General features: G+C 40.6%; 1 protein-coding gene across 1 annotated transcript in view; it reads left to right on the top strand.

The window, feature by feature from the left end:
- Positions 1-19,954, top strand: part of LOC133018221 (cadherin-18-like) — a 123,648-nt gene that overhangs the window by 39,371 nt on the left and 64,323 nt on the right. The window contains exon 3 of the mRNA XM_061084541.1: positions 2,834-2,953. Within this exon, the coding sequence (XP_060940524.1) occupies positions 2,834-2,953 (120 nt within the window). The remainder of the gene's footprint in view (positions 1-2,833; positions 2,954-19,954) is intronic.

Here is a 19,954-nt window from a genome sequence, read left to right as displayed (position 1 = left end):
TAAGTGAAGTACACACAGGGGCGGATTTCCAGTGGGGGACAGGGGTGTCCAGGTGTCCGGACCCCCTATCCAGAGAGTTGTGCCCCTCAATAACATTGCAAACATAAGCAATGATAATGTTAAATAGTGAAACAATATTTACTTAAAGCATGTTAACTTATTATTAATGCAAAATAAAGCATTCCTAAACCCTCACCTTGCCTCACAGTGGTTTAGTCCTCTGGGCACTGCTCCACCTCTCCGTGTCAGGGAATAAAACACTTTTATATTTAATCATACAGCATAGTTTGTTTTACCTCAAAATTGAACCTGAATCTAACCTTGGCCACCTTGGTTCTTCCAGCAAATGTTCATAACTATGAATTTTCAACAGATTTTTGGGCAGTTATCTTTGTTAAAAATGTCAGATATGTATATTTTTCACAGAATGCTTGGTTCCATTATAAATTAAGGTTTTCATAGAAAAATCTCTGAACTTTTCTTGATGAAAATAGAGTCCTATTTCTATAAATATTTAAAGGGAGAGTTCACTGAAAAATGTAATCATTATCCACATCCTACTATGCCGATGGTGGATGAAGTGTTTGAGTCAAGAAAACACTTAAAGGGGCCATATTATGAAAATTCCACTTTTGTAGTGCTTCTACACGTTAATTTGGGTATCTGGCCTGTCTACCGTCCCAAAAACTCTGGAAAAAAAGAACTCCCGTGATTTGTTATGGTTTCTCTATGTCAGAAACATCATGCTTGAGTGACTGCGAATGAGCTTCCGTATGCTTCCCTCGTCACAGGCCAAATGGGAGTCTCTTACATGGTTGAAAGATTGAAGGTCAACTTGAAAATGTTTGACCACAGATGTTGTTCACTTTATGGTAAAGGTACATTTCTTTGACATGGCTTGTAGGAGAACAATAATGATAGCTTATATTTATATAATACCTTTCAAGAAAGCCAAAGAATCTTTAAATGTGTCTGTGGGGACAAAAGATAAAATAAAATAAAATAATTTGCACAAAACAGGATCGATTTAAACAGCACTATGGCAGGTGGATCATTAACTGAGGGCAAAGGCCTCGTAGTGAACAGGTGGTGTTTGAGGAGTTTTTTTAAGCTGTCCAGAGATGTAGCGGTGCAGATTTAGGTGGGGAGAGTTCCAGAGGGTGGAGGTTGCGGCACAGAAGGCTCTGATTCCGAAGGTTTTGCAGTTTGGTGTGGGGGATGGAGAGCAAACCTGTGCTTAGGACGCCTTCTGAAGAGAGTGTAGGGGTGGAGGAGGACTATGAATTGGCATATGATGACATAAAACTGAAGCATTTTGATATACATGCATGTTAAACTCTAAGGCTGGACTCTCTCATCACTTTCTTATGGCAAGTCACTGTGCTCTGAAAAATAGTGTTGCACAGGGAGCACAACCTCTTTTACACAACTATGGCTGAATCTCTTGGCAAGTCACCACCTGCTCCCCTCAAAAATCTAAATTAAAATATCACAAAATTCTAAAAATTGTGGGGATTCTGATGTAGGTCAACCTCTGTGAACATTAACTACACCAAAGCTCTCATTATTTTGGGGGATTTCCTTAATATTTATATATAAAATAACAAAAATTTCAATAGGGCTGCCAGCCAACATCTATTCATCAGAAGTAAACTAACAATCTTACAGAGAGCTGACCGGTGGGTTCAGATTGGCCATCTGTCTTTTCTTCCAGATGGTTTTGGGTGGTGTAACAGTCTTAAGCACATATCTCAGCCATTTGTTGTATTTGCAGTTAGAATCACTCTAATCTGTGGAATGTCTGTCATCAACTGTTGCCTCTCTCGCTGCAGCAGTCGGCTGTGGAGAACATAAAAACACCACAAGCGACATTTTCAATTTGATATAGCTCCTTATCTGTATAGTCCTTCTAATGTTCCACTGAATAACCAGCCGTTGCACTTTTTTTTTTTTTTTTTTTAAATGCCGTTAGAAGAAAATAATGTGAATAAATCTTCCCTCAGTCCATGCTACTACTCTGGCATATACTCATGTTAAATTGGTAGTGCAGCACTGCGGTTATATGCAGTTAACTACACTGGCTCATTTAATGGGCTGCTACTGTGTTAACTTAAGTTTCGACAAGCAGTCAAAAATAGTTCATGTACAATTGATGCTTTGTATAAAAGCTATGAAAGTTGAACTGTTCGGGGGTGTGGTGTTCTGTTGTACCAATAACAACAGCCAACAAGGATGTCCCAGGGTCTGGGAGTACATTGGAACATTGATGCAAGGTTCATTAAGTTACCTGGGGTTGGTTTTCAGTGATGGCATCGTTTAGCCTTAATCATATTAAAGCATGGAAGCAAGCAGAGTTGTAGACCAGCATGTTCTTCCAAACTACAATCAGTGGCGTGTGTTCTTTGTTATATTTGGCTGAACATATGCCGCGGCTTGGCAAGAAGAGACAAAGGGTGTGGAACACGCAAAAAACAGTGGGAGAAATGGAGTTTTTTTGCCTTGCATGAGTAGTTGGTGCTATCGTATCGTGGACAGTCTGCATGGTCACACATTTTGGGATGTGCCGAACGCAGGTGTTAGTTTAAACCCTTATGAACTTGGACGGATAAAAGCCATTTGAAACCCTTTAATATGATCTGCAGGTCAAGGTGACCACACATATGACATTGAGACCCTGGTTGAAATATACTAAAGTCTGTAATATTAGGTAAAGAAGTCACTCTACACCTAAATTATGCATGTATGCCAGTGATTTGTCATGATCAAAACCTTATATTTTGTGGTCAGTACCAATCAACATCTAATCGTTTATATTTGTCCCTTCTATGTGCAGGAACATCCGTCTTTCAGGTGAAAGCCTTGGACGCAGACGACCCCACCTACGGGAACAGCGCCAAGATAGTTTATAGCATCCTGGAGGGACAACCCTACTTTTCCGTTGACCCAAAGACAGGTAAAACTGCCTCTCTATTGACCTGAAAGAGATCTTACCTGCTGCCTAGAGAAGGTTCAAACAGAAAGCCACGGTAACTAGGGAGCACTTAGCACAAGTAGTGCTATTAACAACCTACTGTTGTCGAAAGCCAGGAAAGAACTGTGATTTTGAGTTTGTTGTCTGAGTCTATTAAATGTTTGGGGAAAAGTTCCAGTGAACGGCTTTTAGCACTGGAGCCAAATCTGTTGGCGAGTAGCACAGGTGGCCCAGCAGTAGACAGCGCCCACCTGCTCCAGGTTTTTTCTTTTTTGCATGGTAAAAGAGCAGGTGCAAAGCAGGTTACTTTCTTAGTATTGCTCACACATGTTCAGGAAACCCTGCTGAATTTTTGTTTACTCGTAACAATTGTTCCTCAGGAAAGAACATGACGGATTTGACGACTTAATGTGACTCAATTTTGAAATGTTACCTAAATGCATTATAAAAACAAAAGGAATTTGAATACATTGTCAGTTTTTCAAAACAACAGATGAAAGCAACCATCTGTGAGAATAAACTGGGCCTCAATCATCAAACCTCACAGTGAAGACATCCATTGAGCTGATTAATAGCCCCCATGTCCCATTTTCCCAGTGTTGCAAGTTTCGGTTTGATTACATCTGAGAGTGTATTGCCTCTATGAATTTTGTCCATCAAAGGTTCAGTGGCATCATGGTCATGGTGCTGCAGGAACCACAATGTCTATGGCTTCAGTCCCATGCGGCACCTTTTTATTGGATCTCTTTCAGTTTCCCTCTCACACCTTATTTTCTCTCATCGCTTTACTGTCAATGTCAGATTTCTGTGTATTCAAAATTTACTGGAATTCTGTGTTCCTTTAATGACACTTGCACAGCTGCTACTTTGACTTGCATATGTGATGTTGTTATTCCGGGATTCAGCAGTAAACATGCAGTGCATCCAGTTTTAGACTTACTATTATTCACAGATGTTTGCACATATGTTAGAAAAAAAGTCAGCATGGAAGTGAACCAAGAATGGAAAGCTAAAGAAACAGAAGCTAATCCAAATGTGGGCATCACTTTGGCTCTCTCCACCCGTCCACAGCACGTACATATATTTCCCTGCCGCTCTTTGCTGAAACACTCTTTGGTCCCCTTGCTCTCAAGATGGTATCCAAGTTCCTACATACCGCTAATCATCTTTGCTTGCTAGGTTTAAATGTAATTTCCTTCTTTAAGTGATTAATGGTTGAAATGGTTGAATGGTTGTTGCTAAACTTTGGTTGCATTGATCACCAAGGATTTTTCAATCAAATCCCCATGCTAGAAAACAATTATTACATTAAACTTAGTGACAATATCCCCATGACAAGAGTGGCTCACGTTAGGATCCTCGAGCCTGGACATGTCAGCGACAGATGAATGGTGGGAAATCCTGAAAACCAATAGAAATTGGGACAAAAATTCATCCATTCAAAATTCATACAATTAATCAGAGACGGTGCAGGACTATATTTTCACTCTGTGACTTCCCTTATTCCTTAGTTAATGAAAACTCAAAATGTTGCAGACATTTACCAGTTTTACCAGCAATATATTTTCACATTTCCACAGCTCTAAATGAATCCATGCAGACTATGTCTTTTTCCCTGATCCATGATAAGCTACGATAAATAAAAAACACTTTTTTTTACATGAACAGCTTTGTAGCCATTCCTTTATTGGTAGCCTAATGCAGATATAAAAGCTAATGTCAGGTTGAATAGGAATATATTCTTGGCTTGTTGTAGTCACTTAATTACTGCTCTGGAAATAATCACAATACTGAATGTTATGATGCTCTTATAAGAGGCTACAAGCCATGCTAGCTCCTCAATCTTTTAAAGTCAACAACGAGCCTATATTTGTTCACAGACGAACTTCCACTCACCTCACATCTATTCATAAAATGTGCAGCCTCGAAAGTCAAAACTGTTTTTTATTCTCGTACAATGGGATGTGTCAAGTGAAAGAAAGCTTGTGTATCTTTTAACTTAATATGAAACTGTTTTTCTACTTGTTCTAGTCATAGTTTTAAAATATTACTTCGTCAAAATTATTTGCAATGAAGCTTCAGGGAACTATTTCCATCGTAAATCAAATGACTGTTGCTGTTAACATGTGTGGCACACATGAAATAAGCTTTCTGTCTAGCTGTGTCTTTCCCACAGAAAAGCTTTCCCAGGCATGATACCATGTCCATAAAAGACACAAGAGAACAGGCCTTGTAGAGACGGTGTACAGAGAATATTGAAGTGTCCTCAGTGTGCTTTTCAAAGCAGATTCCATTCAATGTGACTGGAATTTACTGGAGCCAGAAAATGTTGCAGGCACCATATCTCCATGTTGTGTGTGTATGTGTGTGTGGTGTGTGTGTTCGCTCATGTGTGACAGCTTCACAATGAGACAGACTGAATGTGGATCAAGCTATTTTAGTGTGGCACCATTTCATTTATGTTAAGTATCACTTATTGTCGTCCCTATTATGTACAATAGAAAATACTGCATTTCTGTTTACTGCCTCTGGCGGGAAAGAATATGACAGATATTGTGGCACCTTCTTTCTCAAATAACACACTCTGCATACGGTAGTCTAACAATGGCATGTGCTCCTTTCTCTAACACACTCTCCGAAGAAGTGCAACTTAGTTTCTAATAACTTCTTTCTGTCCATTTATTTGTCATAATTATGAATAATAATAATAATGCATTTTTATATTCAAGGCAAATTTTCACATAGCAACTATAGAAGATATTGTGATATGTTCTCCTGTCTAAAGTTATGCTAAAAACGGAATACGTAATCCTGGGTAGGAAAAATTGGGATTTCCAAATCCGGATCACTTTTATCTGGATAAAATCTTTTGAACTGGCCACCAGTGCTTGCTCATTGTGGGAACAGTTGGGTTGCTCTCTGGTATACAATTGAATTTAAAAATAATGGAACTGTCATTTGTATAAATGTATTTCTTGCATTTTGTTTGAGGATAGAATACATAGCAATCCTGATTGTACAAACTGATGGGGAAATATTTTGGCAGCTAAAGTTGCAGAGAGGCATAAAGAAAAGATTTACGTTCATATCAATTTCCCTGAATGTGTCATTAAGTGAAACTCAGCCCCAAGCCTTTACTTACCCCCTGTCGATATTAGGGTGGCTCTGAAAAGTTTGTTGCTCTCTCATTGATGGTAGATGGCAGATGTAGTCAGGCTGGATTCACTGCACTTTTCTTGACTGCTAAAGTTTAAGCATTTTTTATGGGGGAAGAAAAAGTATAAAATATATAGAGAAACTTCTCAAAGTAGCTCTGCAGACTAATCCACGTCTCTGCTGTCAGCATTTTTAGAACACTCGTATTTTTCGCAGTTTTCATATTGATCGTCCCACACAAATCGTGTGTGTGTGTGTGTATGTTGATTTGTAGCTACATGACAGGGCGCCCACCTTCTATTGTTCATTTTGTCAATTAGTTCCTGATCTGGGTGTCTCACAGACCCAGAACAGAATGCAGTTTTTTTAGCATCAGCCTTTGCTCTGTGCACTGTAGGCTGTGCTCTTCTCTTGTGTTGGTATCAGCACTTGTATGCGCACACTGTTCCTGCAAACCTTCACAGTTCTTCCCGAGTCAAGGACAGACTCAATGAGGGCCCCAGTGGGACTGCGTTATGTGGATGCACTGTCAGAACATCTAGGCTGAATCTACAAGTCCAAAGGAGTCAGCACTTATTAAAAAGCACTCAGCTCCTAAGGATATAAGGTCATACAACCAGAGGAAACACTGGTTAACAAATGTTACAGTCTTGCAGCCAAATCCAATAAAATCAAAGTTACTGGTGACCACTTCTACAGTCGATGACAGCACTCCACTGAATCGAGCAGGTCACAAAATGGCACCCAGGAAAATGTGAGGAATCGACCATGCATATGAATGATCACAAAAAAATATATACTTATGTAAGGATGTTTGCTTTCAAGTATCTATTTTTCAACTGTAGTCTAATTGAAGTAATATTAATATCACAGTAATAAACATTTTTTATCAGTAATGATGTGACAGAGGAAGCAAATTGGTCACTGGCAGCACCAGTGTCCGTGCCAATGCTGTTCTTATACCTGAATCTATCAAGCCTCTTTGACTATAAGGACTGAAGCTTTGTATTCTGGTTTGTTGATGTTTTAGATACCTGAAGCGTTTTCTGAATTCCTCGCTACAGCTCTGCTGGAAATGTCTCATCTATCTTTTATGAGTCATCCACATAAATATGAAATAATACAGCCTGAGACAATACAATGCACTCAGGAATCCAAGGTTCATCGGCATCATTAACTGCGTTAAACTGCAATTTCTCCTGGTGGGAGGTTGGCTAATAAAAACTGCGGACTTCAGCAAGAAGCATGTGTTCCCTTCTCTATTTTGTCTTCTAACATGCCATTTCTTCAATCTCTTTCTGCTCTTCCCTCACCATCCTCCCATTATTCTCGTTTGCTGCCCTGTCTCCTTGCCAGCAGAGGATGGCATCCCACCTGGAGGGATTATGTGATTTTCTCTGTTTTTGAAGAAATAGAGGCACCTCAAAAGAAAATGTGTGATTTAGTGAGGGGATCCACTAGCAGTCCAGTGCAAAGTCTGACACAGTTAATGCCCTCATCTAGGTGGTCTACAGAGACTCCCACTAGGCAAGGTCAGCCACAAGAGCACACACACATAGGCATTCAGGAAGCCTGATAACCTTCCTCCCATGCACAAGCACATTTGTGAAGAGGGGTGTTTGCCACTGGCTTTTCAATTTATTGTGAGTTATCTTTTTCTGTTTGAATACAGTCAGCCCTATATGCCTCCACACTGCAGATTTTAGTCGCTGTTTCATTTCTATCTACCTTTCATCTTTTTCTAAACCTAATTTTTGCTCTTCTTGTATGTATTTTTCAGGGTGAATGTGTGTGTGTGTGTGTGTGTGTTCCTGCTGAATGCTAAGAGACTGTTTAACATGGTGCAGGGTGCTCAGACTGGCAGAAGATTAAGGCAGGTGGCTGGATTAATGAAACGTCAACACAGAACGTTAATGTCTAGACAGCTGACTTCAGATAGTTGCTGAACACAGGCAACTAAGAAATGACTGAACATCTCTACAGTCTTTCAATGTGCACATTACAGTTAAAGGTTCTAAGTAGGTTTGTTTGCTGCTTCAGCATCACCATCTGTCTCCTGTGGTGGGAGCAACACCAATGTTTACTCTTGTTTTGCTGCCATTTCTATAATTTCCTTGCTTCTGCTAAAGTTGTTGGGACATGGAGAGTTCAATAGCATGCTAACTTCTACTGAAGTAAGTATTTGAATGAAGAAGTAAGGCTGCCTTTAGGGCAGTGGTCACAAACCTTTCGAAGCCCAAGATTACTCTTTTAATACTAAACGTAAGCCGTGATCTACCACCCTGATATCTTCAAAAAAACAACCACTTAGGAGGGTCATATTTTTATTTTTTATGCAATACCTGTTAAAGGCTCAATGTACGAGCATAAATATACCCAATGAAAAGCAATTATGCTACCAGAACCAGTTTCAAAGTAAAAGCACTCAGTGTTTCAATTTCTGAATCAATTCATTTGTTCTAGCGGGACAGATGCACGTCTTCATACCAAAGTGTCCTGGTGTTTAGTTTATTAATCCAACTTGTATTCAAGGAAAATGGGGTAGATAAACCAGGAGCTCCGCTGTCAGTAGTGCACACACTGCCAGTGTGAACAGATAAACAGATAAACAAACGTACAGCGGATCTGCAGCACAACCACAGCCAGCAAGTCCAGAGCGAGGATAGACAGTGCACTGTAAGCCCGGAGTAGTAGAGTTTACTTAAAAAATTTGAGGAAATAGGTTGCCCTAAAAAATTTAAGTAATGGAAAATGAAAACTTGAGTTGATTCAACTTAAAAAGTTTAAAGGCTAGAATTGTTATTTTAAGTTCAATGCACTAAATGCCAAATTGATTTAACTTAAAATGTTAAGTTGTGTACATTGAAAAAATGAGTTGATTTAACTTTAAATCATTTGTGATATCAAATACTCTTCCTTATTACTCTACTTAGTTTTGTTAAGTTAAAGTGAGATATATTCTTTTTTTTTAGAATTTGTTAAACTAGGATAAAATAATTTAATGACAAAAATGTAACATTTTTCCGTTTTATTCATTTGAACATACAATAACACGTAAACTTTACCTTTTAAAACCTAACAGTGCTGCTGGTAGCTAGAAGAACCACAGAAAATGGAATGATCATGAAATACAACAAAAAAAAGTACAACTTTTTACACCTAGCGTAAATCAACATATCAGCAATGTCATTTGCCTTCAGACATAGAAAAGATGCGTGCACATGCGCACCAGACAACATTTCAATGTGTTCAATGTGACATCAGTGATAAGGATAAAGTGCATTTAACAGAGAATTACTGAAACGATTTAAATGAAAGTCTGTAGAAAAGGTGCAAGTCTGAGGTCAGTGCAAATATCAAAAAACAAGCACTGCCAATAGTGCAAATACCATCAAAACAGTGCTAATGCCATCAAACTGTACAAAATGCCATCAAACTGTGCAAAACTGCAAACATGTATTCCTAAAAAACTGCCGACGCTTCTGGATTCGGGCTAAACAGCAGCAGAAGGAAAAAACAGAGCGAGACACTGGAAGGGCAAGGAGGGAACATAAGAGCATCACAGAGAAAGAGATATGAAGAGCGAGAGAGTGTGTGTGTGTGTGTGTGTGTTTGTGTGTGTTTTACAATGCAAGCTGATTTTTCAACGTTTGCATTTTCGGTGTCAGCGCACTTCTTCCAAGGTCGAGCATTACCTGCTGAACAAAGTTGAAAGTGTTTTTCATATACTTGGGGTAATCGAGGTGCAGGGCATAAATTAGTCCAAAAAGAATGCAGAAGGCCTGAGGTAGGTTTGCCAGGTTGTCCATCACCACGCTCCCTTCCAAGATGATGCCTACTTTGGATGGGTTGAGTGGAGTTGAATTTTCCTCATACACGCAGAGGATTCCCACTGCAGTTTGACTGTATATGCCATTGTCATTTACATCCTAACAGAGCAAGAAACAAATAGACAAGCAGAGGACATAATTATGCAACCTAGATTATGTAGAGTAATATGAAAAGTGTTGCACAACATAAACAGCACAGACAGTAACTGATTTAACTGACTTCACACACCTCATGTGGTTTTTGCTGCTCGTCAGCTCAGGCAAGTTTACAACAATGGCTTAAAATGAAAAGTCTATGCCTCTCAAACATTTAAAACAAATTAAATTACTTACAGAGCAGTTCCTGAAGAATGCACTGGGATCATCCCCCAAGATGACCGGCAATCCCCGAAGAATGAGGCACCTTATGTGTGTTGGCTCATTGACCTGGGAGATAGTGGACGTAGAATACAACAATAAAACAGTTTGTTAAGGATAGTCAAGTTTTTTTCATTTAATATCTGCATAGTCTTAATTTTTCAATCACCTTACTGCATTTCCCAGCACTGGAAGGTGCAGGACAAAGATTAACCAATGGAGATGAAGGAAGAGTGATAAGAAAAAGGAAAGGATAGCAGAGAGCAAATTGACCAAAAAGAATTGAAGAGCAAGGAAGAAAGAAGGAGAAGGTGTAGACTGATGTAGACATTTCAACTCACCTTTGTCTTATGGAGAAGGTCAGTCAAAATCTGGCCGGTGAGGCCCCTCTTTTTCCTAAAGAGGTCCATCAGGCTTGGAGAGAAACGGTCAAGTGCATCAAATAAGTTCTCTCTGAGACCCTGCCCCACCACTCGGTTGAACTCGCAATAGACCTGAAACATAATACAAAGCAAACAATGTATGAGCCCATGTTAGAATGACCCAATCTGTGACCATTTACACCAGATTTGGTTAACCACTCCTAGATGGTCGTATATAAAACCTAGTGCTGAGTATTTTTTTCTACGATACACAAGACACAAAGCCATTGAATCATTTTTGTGAACACTCAAGTCATAAATGCTATTATTTATTGGGGGGGGAACTAAATGTGAAAGCTGAAAATGTGTACCTGACTGGTCTTGACTGGTCCTCACTGCTCACAAACAGCCCCTTAAGTGAAAAAGATAAAACAGATGTAGTTAATGCTTTCATGTGCTCACAAACACTGCATTTTCAAAAAAAGTTGTCACTGAAAAAAGTTTGCATTGCACCTAGAGTAATTAATACGTAAGTAATAGATGAAAAATGTCGATGGACTGGTTAACGTCTCACCGAGAGCCACTTCAAACACACGCTTTCCACCATGTGTAGCAGGTAAGCTAAAATGGCGTCGCTAGTATTAGCTTACTAGCACTCACCTGATTAAGCTAACTGCACCACAGCCGTTGCGCCGCCGCCTTCCTCTCTCCTCTGCCCGATAAAGAAGCGGGACCCCCGCTTCGTCCGTGGCGGCTCCCGTGTCCCGTCCGTCCGGTGCGCTCGCTTTCGCCGTCTGTCCGGTGCGCTCGCTTTCGCCGTCTGTCCGGTGCGCTCGCTTTCGCCGTCTGTCCGGTGCGCTCGCTTTCGCCGTCTGTCCGGTGCGCTCGCTTTCGCCGTCCGTCCGGAACACAGGTCCGGTGCGCTCGTTTTCGCCGTCCGTCCGGTGTGCTCGCGTTCAAACAAACAACCGTCCCTAGTACTACACGCAGCAGCACGATCCACACGCATGGAGAGCATCACCTTCTTCAGCAAACACAGGCGGGAAGAAGATACCTTCTTCTTCGTTGTCGTTTTCGTCCTTACAGGTGCATGTCGCCACCTACGACGCGGGGTGTGTAACAGCATGACTTGATGTGTGGTCATGAAATTAAAAAACTCAAGTTTATACAACCAAAACTTAAGAATTTTTGTATATTCCACTTAAAATTATCCACCAACTTCATTACTCACAAATGTTAGTATATTCTACTCCAAATTAGTAGAATAAACTTACATCTGATAGTAATGGTATCATACTTAAATTTTTTATGTACATTCAACTTAAATTTTCCAACCCAGTAGATGTCCGGGCTTACAGTGTGAAAACTGTCGGGATCAACCAGTTGAAAGTGAGACCACTGCTTTTGGGTCTCTTCTAACATAGATAGAAATGGCTATTACTTTTTACGACTGGAGACACAACACGTATCCAAATGGATCATATATATACCCTTCATATTTGTGTATATTAAAAAGCATTGGGTATTGTTTTTTCAATGTTATAAATGTAGTGGTCAAAAGTTTGGGGTGACAGTTGATTGCCAATCGGGTTCACCACATATATCCAGAATAAACGGGACAGGAGTCCATGAATCCTGTTCCATGATGATTCCAGAAATAGACAATTTATTCAGTTCTGACTCATAATTTAAAAATACTGATCAAACAGCACAGGATCATGTGCAAAGTATGGAGTACTGGCATGTACTTGATATAAATAACATTAAAAAAAGAGAAGTTAAAGGTTCAAAACCCAATTTAACAAAGCTAAATAATCATGCGTAGAATGAGCACGGCACATTTTAAGAACCCCAACACTTGTTGGATTGCACCAGTGGATTATCACTGCAAGCGATATTTTACACTGAAATAATAGAAGAGGGTCTCTAGTTTATGGAGCCAATAACTCACCAATATTCAAGCTATTAAACCAGGATTGCACAGTACCCGTCAACCATATTGCACATTGCCCACAGAACCAAGAACAAAATAAAATAAAAAAAAGAAACCAGAAATCAAACAAATTAATCAGCAAGAAACTAATTATAAACAAGGCCAAATAATCTAAATGAAATCTTGATGTGGGAGAAAACAGTGACCATGAATATCCTGCCCGAAGGAAGCCCTATGAAACAAACGTATTTGGTCACACAATTATTAAACAAGTTTATCAAAATGTTTCAAAACATTTACAAACATAAAACACATCATTATGCCATACCTTCAATTCATTACAATAAAGTAGAGACCCACACCGTCCTTATTTTCTTGACAAGTACTAAAACAGGAAAAGAGAATTACACTCAATGTCACAGACATATAATAGTGTAGAATGTCTCTCACACACAGTGACTTTCAGTAAATAAAACTTACCGCAACAGGGGGAGAGAGCTACTAGGGTGTCCCTAAATAAACTCCCTGCGTCCTATCGGTATTGCGGTTCTGTCAGGTAAATAAGAGCTGTGACTGATCAATTTGAGGATGGTTGTGGCTAGATAGAGAAGGTCCTCCATTTACCTGAAGTGCAGTGTTTTGATTCCTGGCCCCCACAGTTTCCATGTTGAAGTATCCTTGGGCAAGACACGATACCCCAAATTGCCCCTGATGACTGTGCCAGCACCATGAGAATGGTATGTGTGAGTGATAGACTTTGCGCTACATATAAGCGATGTATGAATGTGATCTGGGATATAAAGCACTTTGAGTGGTTGTGAAGATACTGTATAAAAACAGTCTATTTTAACATCAATTAAGAGATTGATAACTTATAAGAGCTGATAACCCCCGCTGTACCTCACATGCTGCAAAGGTAAATCTACATGTAGACATATGGTCATTCCCCTGACAAATGAAAAAAGCTGCTGGTCCCTCAACTGGCATGGAGTCTCTAGGAATAACTCTTGTCAGTGTCGAGATGAGAGCTGTTCTCCCTTTAGAGAAGTTTAGCGCATCATACACATCTCTGGAGTGTAAACATCACAAAAGGCAGCGTTTGTCCTTGCTCGGTCATTTAAACTTTGTAATTTCCCAAGGGAGCTTCTTCATCTCCTGTCTGCTCAAGTTTTCCACTTCAATGCCCAACACTGACTGACTAGATGCAACGATTTATGATCCTGGTATAACACTGTTCTGTCTGGATATTGTCCATTCCTGTGACTTTCCAATTCATTGGGATACAGTGTGAGCCATGTGTTTTAGGGTGTCATATCTGGTTTGCAGATAGTTTGTCATTTCAGTTCTTTCCTTCACTTTCTGTTCCTTTCTTTGATATGTATGCTATGTGGCAGCATTCTATGTCTTAGTTAAAACTTCCCTGTTGTGGGATCGTGAACTAAGGTCACACCTCCTACCTTGATTCTATCCTGATCATAAGACGTATATCTATTACCCCAACTTATCACTGCTTAGCACATTCCAGGTCACATGGATGGTATATCAGAAATAATCCTCTCCTAAACCACACTCCTATAGTTAATCTCCTAGAGTCTGCAAAATATCATACGAGAAAAAATCTGGCTCCTTCTATCCTAAATTCATATGACTTTGCCTGGAGGATGTTTGCCTCACACTTGGTCTCAGTCAGCATGCTGCTCATCCCATTCTCATCTCGTCTGTGTTTTGCTTTCATATGATATTGCAAAACTGGGAGAAAATAAATTAAAGCTCCCATATATTCACAGTGGTGGCAGCTGGAATTCAGTTCAGTGCCGGATGCCGTGAACCCAGTTTCTCTTGTCTGTTTTCAAGTTCTGTAAATTTGTGAGGCATAGCTAAACTCTTACCCCTTGTTTCACACAGCGGATGGCCTATTAACCTTTCCATGACTCACAAGATGCTCTCCGCTCAATAGGGTGTGCTCCAGCACTATCACTTGCACTGACTCTAATCTCTGTCCACATTCCAAATTGAAATTACAAAGGCTCTGAAAAGCAGCTGCCCCTCTTTCTTAACACCTGGAAATCAACCCTTGTCTGTGTGCATATTTAATTATTAACTCAGGCAAGTGCCCCTTAAATGTGATCTCTCCACTCAGAAGTACTCATCCCACTCATTCAGGATAGTTGGGTTGCAGTGGATGTTTGCCTTTGGCCTGACTGTGATGCCTGTCCGTCTCTGTAGTCATGACACCCATCCAGTGAGTGCTGTATACTGCTGGTGGGGGTTGATTCATCCAACCCATTTGTTTCCACTGTAACTTCACTTTATTGGCCCAAACACCTCCCCTGCAGACTAAACACCATCCCTTTGGCTTTATAAATTTCTTTGGAAATGATCAGAGTTTAAATTCCATTCCCCAAACATATAATGGCCCTTAGCTTTTATACCAAGCATCCCCTTATTCACCTGGCATCGAATAGCCTCAGCCCTATTGCAGGTTAAGTGTCTATTCTTCTGGCCAACAGTGGCCATTGTCCTGTATCGCCAAGTTAAATAAAACCATTCCTCTGGCCATCAATGGACTTATACTTCCTGTATGTTGAAACCCCATTCACCTGGCTAACAGTGGGCCTTTTCCCCCTATGTTTCATTTACATGTATTTGTGTTTTGTTTTTAATGCAATATGTTTAGAGCAATGACATATGTCCTATTATTTCCTTCTGGAACTAAATCACCTACCCCATGTTGACAATGTTTTGATTATTTTGGGGCTGTTACTGCTCAGAATTGCAGGGACCCAAGCACTTGAATCAGCACATGAATAAAATGTTTCTAAATAGTTCACCTATATTTAAGCTTGGCAGAAAAAAGCAGGCAAAGGATACACAGGAGGCAAATTAGGGGAGCTGTCAATTGTAACAGCAAAGTAGAACCAAAAAAAAGCAAACAGGGAACAGACAAAAGACAAAATCTGGGAACAAGCAGCGGGTCAAAACAGAAAACAGGCGAACAGGAACAGGTAAATGAGGCTGGTAAGCTATGGCTGTGGTGACACATTAAACCACCTGGCTGAGTGTAGCTGTGAAACGGTATACACTAAGAGGTAAATGTGGAACAAGGAACAGGTTAGACAGTGGAGTCAGGTGGCTGGGAGGTGGGAAAGGCTTGGTTCACTGCAGTGAGGGGGGGGCAGTCTGAAATGACAAGAGAGATTCTTGGCAGGGCAGCTGTAGAGCGAATGAATAAATAAATGAACTGTGATGGGAAGATTCTTCCTATCTCCAATCTTCACTAGCCTATGCATGTTGAAGACGCACACTTCTCACATGGTCTAATCTTCTAAGTCCTGCTTTGTTGCAGCCTCAATATAACGTTCTTATACATGCTCTGTTGATATGTCCTTATTAAAATGAAGCTCTGTCAAAAGTTCAATCATATCTATTCCCTGTTCCTTTGTATTCTTCACATTTCTGCGCTTGTCCTGGTTTTACATATCCATCTACTCCATCACGTCCTCTTTGCTACACTGTCTCACTTCCCTTTTATTCACTGACATAGATCTACCTGGCCAATGAACATTCACCCCACATGCCCTGTACCAATCCGTCTGCAGCAAGGGTCATCTTAAATGTCAATTGTTCAACCCACCTTCCCAATCAACACCTTACCCCACACAACGATTCAGGTGCATCAAACATATGGTTCCATCTTTCATCTATTGGCATTAGGCCACTACGATCAGCCTCTAGGCCCCAGAGTATTCTTCTTGTCTTGTCTCTTTAATGGCCTGTGCACATTGAAGGTTTACACAACAAGGTGTAATTGCCAAAGTCGTACTCGGTTGTCAATATCAATGAATGTGCTCATGCACTCTGTATTGATCTCTTCTTATGGGACTACTTTATCCACCTCAGCCTGTTGATGTTGTAGCGTGGCTCTCCTTAATGAAAGCCACTTTCTACATTGCGACCATTTCACTCTATGAGAGTGAAAATTAGAGGTAATTGACTCTGTTGTTGAAATACATGGATTCACTGCTCTCCAACAGTAATGAAGCTGTTGTCCCTCCTTGTCTTAGTCGTAAAACTCTACTTCTTATCTGGCAGTATTGATTTCACTGATTTAAAATAGCAAATGATGCAGTTGGCAGACCTTCAACAGTAGAATATTGTTCTCCCTGTATCCAGTCTCTCCCCCCCCCCCCCCCCCCCCAACAATGAAACCAATGCTGCCTGCTCAGACGGCCTATATAGTCATTTTTACAGGTGAACAGCCTCCATTCTCCCTGATAAAATGTAATATATATTAGGGCTGCTCGATTATGGAAAAAATCATAATCACGATTATTTTGGACAAAAACGAAATCACGATTATTCAAACGATTATTAATGTGCCCTTATTTTTTGAATGACTAACCGGAAGTACTAGTCACTTCCGGTTCCGGTAAACACCGATTACGGCTGCGTGTCTTATTCCTCCGTGAAACCATGCAGGATATCGTTGCCCGGTTATTCAAACCCTTAATGATGGCAACATTAACACTCCCCATAAAAACACTTTGTAACTGAGAACTTTGAAATTTCCTCTCAATATTAAATGTCCCCATTTGCCCCCCCACTACAAGCACACAGAGAGAGAGAGAGCGGTGTGGGGGGGGCTATGAGGACCATCATCATTTACCCCCGAACCCCGACATTGAACGGGTTCCATACAACAACAAGCGGAGAATCGCGAGCTGACTCGCGCGGGTCCGGTGAGAAGAGCCGGGCGGCTGCGCGCTGGAGAATGGACGCTGCACAGCGCGTCGCTACACTGTGTGGTGCTGCTGCTCGTCGGATTCGAAGAGTCGATCAGACGGGGGCTGCCCTCCCTCTGCCATTTTCCACTCGCGCTGTTTTTTAAATACCTCCGGTCCCCACACACACAACTCGCCTCCTTCACTTCACAGCTGCTTGAGAGTGAGTGCCTGTCAGCGGGGCCGCGCTGAATGCTTTGGGGGAGGGACTGAATTGCGCATGCGCGTCTCTTTAGAAAAAAATGCCAAATAATCGTTTCAACTCGATTATAGTAGTTTGGAGATCGTTTGACCCAATAATCGTAATCACGATTATATTTCGATTAATTGAGCAGCCCTAATATATATATCAAAACTTTATGCATCTGTGAAATTTTGAATAGGGCACTTTTTGTGTTTGTGAATACTGGATTTAAATGCTCATTAAATGTTGAGGCACTGTGTATTCTCAGTGAAGTGAGAAAGCTGAATGTTAAACACAGAAGTGCTCGGTTTTATAAAATCTCTCCCTGGTGTATTCACTTAAACATGGTCACTCACCTCACATCTTTGACAAATTTGCTCACTGTTCTACTGTATTTATTCAACCCAGATGGTCACCTACAAATGGAGCAAATAGCAGCTGCAATTTAGCTACATGTATCTGTACCAACTGTGTGTGTGGGAGTTTTGTGTTTGTGTTCATCTCAGCCTCTGACTGATCTCAGAACTCACTTTCATTTCTCTGTGCTCTCTCCACTTCCCTTTCTGTACATGTATAAAGTATATCCATTAAGCCACTCTGAAGGTGTCTACCGACTTCATATGCAATCATGCTGTCAGTTAAATCTGATTTCAGTTCTGAGCTCAACAAAGGAACTAATGTGACTATTCAATCTTTGTCTTGGCCCAAAGTAACAATCAAATACCTAAAGAACAAATTACCTTAATTCCAATAAGACTGTACTGTCTTTTGTGTTGATGAGTAAATGCCGACGTCTGCATTTAATCAAAGGAGATCTAGCTCAGTCGACAATCTTAGTAAAAAAAATGAGGCCCAACAGTTTAGAAAATACGTTGAAGACGAAAAACCAAAGGAAACTTCTTACAGTAGGTTCATGGTGGGGTTGAAAGAGGAGAAAAGATGGAGAGAGGATAGTTGGTGCGAAAGCGGAAGAGAGAGGGGGGGAGGGGGTGGAGAACAGTTGTGTAACTGTAACTAAGCACTGTCAGAGTGGTTGTAGTGATGATGATAATATTATTAGGGACACTTATAGATGTAATACTGTTGTTACTTGTATTATAAATAATAATAATACTGATAATCAGTGTTAATTTTGGCAGCTATTTTTGATTTAGTCTTAGTCTTAGTCTTTTGACGAAAATGCATATTAGTTTTAGACTAGTTTTAGTCATTTTTATCCTTCTTAGTTTTAGTGTAGTTTTAGTCGACGAAAACAAATTACATTTTAGTCTAGTTTTAGTCACATTTAATAGCCACATTAAACTCCTTATCTTCCCTTCTCAGGTCCAGGGACCCCCTGTGTTGTGTCTACAACTGCATACTAGTCTAGCTTGCAGTACTTAGGTTGTCCATTAGATGTCCCTCCTATAGGTCTATAGCAGGGGTCGGCAACCTTTACTATCAAAAGAGCCATTTTGCCCCCTCTTCCCCCAAATAAAATTTGTCTGGAGCCGCAAAACATATTTGATAACAAAGCTGATAACATTTTATATAAAGTTATACTATACTAATCTGTAGATTATTGCATTTATGAAATGATAGAACAACAATAAATAAAACTGTTGACATTTTATTTATTTTTACCTGTTACAACAAAGGGAAACACCAAATGCTTATGAAGAGGAGAAGAAAATACACAGGCAAGTGTAGGTCTACTTTGAAATAAATTAAACGCAGAACTATGTAGGGTTATTTGAGTCATCCCCATATTTGTGGGAAATGTATGAAATAAGAAGTACCCTATTTTGAAATAAATAAAAACATATAGCTGCAGCCAGGGCTGGTCTTTCCTACAGGCGACATAGGCGGTTGCCTAGGGCGCCCCTCAGAAGGGGGCGCCAAAACTGCGCCCAGCAAAAAAAAAAAAAAAAACTTTTTTTTTTTTTGCTGAGCTGAGTTTTTTGCGCCCTCTTTTATATCTCCAACCAATATATACCGGTCGAACGCACGACTGGACAAGAGGCAGTTACGCTTCGGCGTACGTACCGCGGGCCCGCGCGCCCGCCGCCCTTGACGATGAGCGGTGGAAAGCGGCCCCGCGCACCTGCGGGCCCGCAGCGGCCGCGCGCCCGCCGCCCTTGACGTTGATATTGTTACGAGCATCGATCGGGACGGTCTGCTGGTCAATGCACCTCCACAGCGTTGCGTCGCTCAGGGAAAGAAAAAATGAAGAGACAAAAGCCATCCGGGGCGCAATTTAAGAAGAAAAGAAAGGAAGAAGAAGAGAAACGTGTCAAGAACGCCTCAGTGGTCTGGCTGTCATCAGCATTAACCATGAAGTTGGTGGTCAGATTCTATACAAGGATGTAATTGATGACTTCGCAGCAAGGAAAGCCAGAAG

This window comes from Limanda limanda, chromosome 13 (genome assembly GCF_963576545.1).
Source record: "Limanda limanda chromosome 13, fLimLim1.1, whole genome shotgun sequence".
NCBI classification, from domain to species: Eukaryota; Metazoa; Chordata; class Actinopteri; order Pleuronectiformes; family Pleuronectidae; genus Limanda; species Limanda limanda.
The sequence above is the reverse complement of the archived record's forward strand: the minus strand, read 5'-3'. Positions and strand labels throughout refer to the sequence as shown.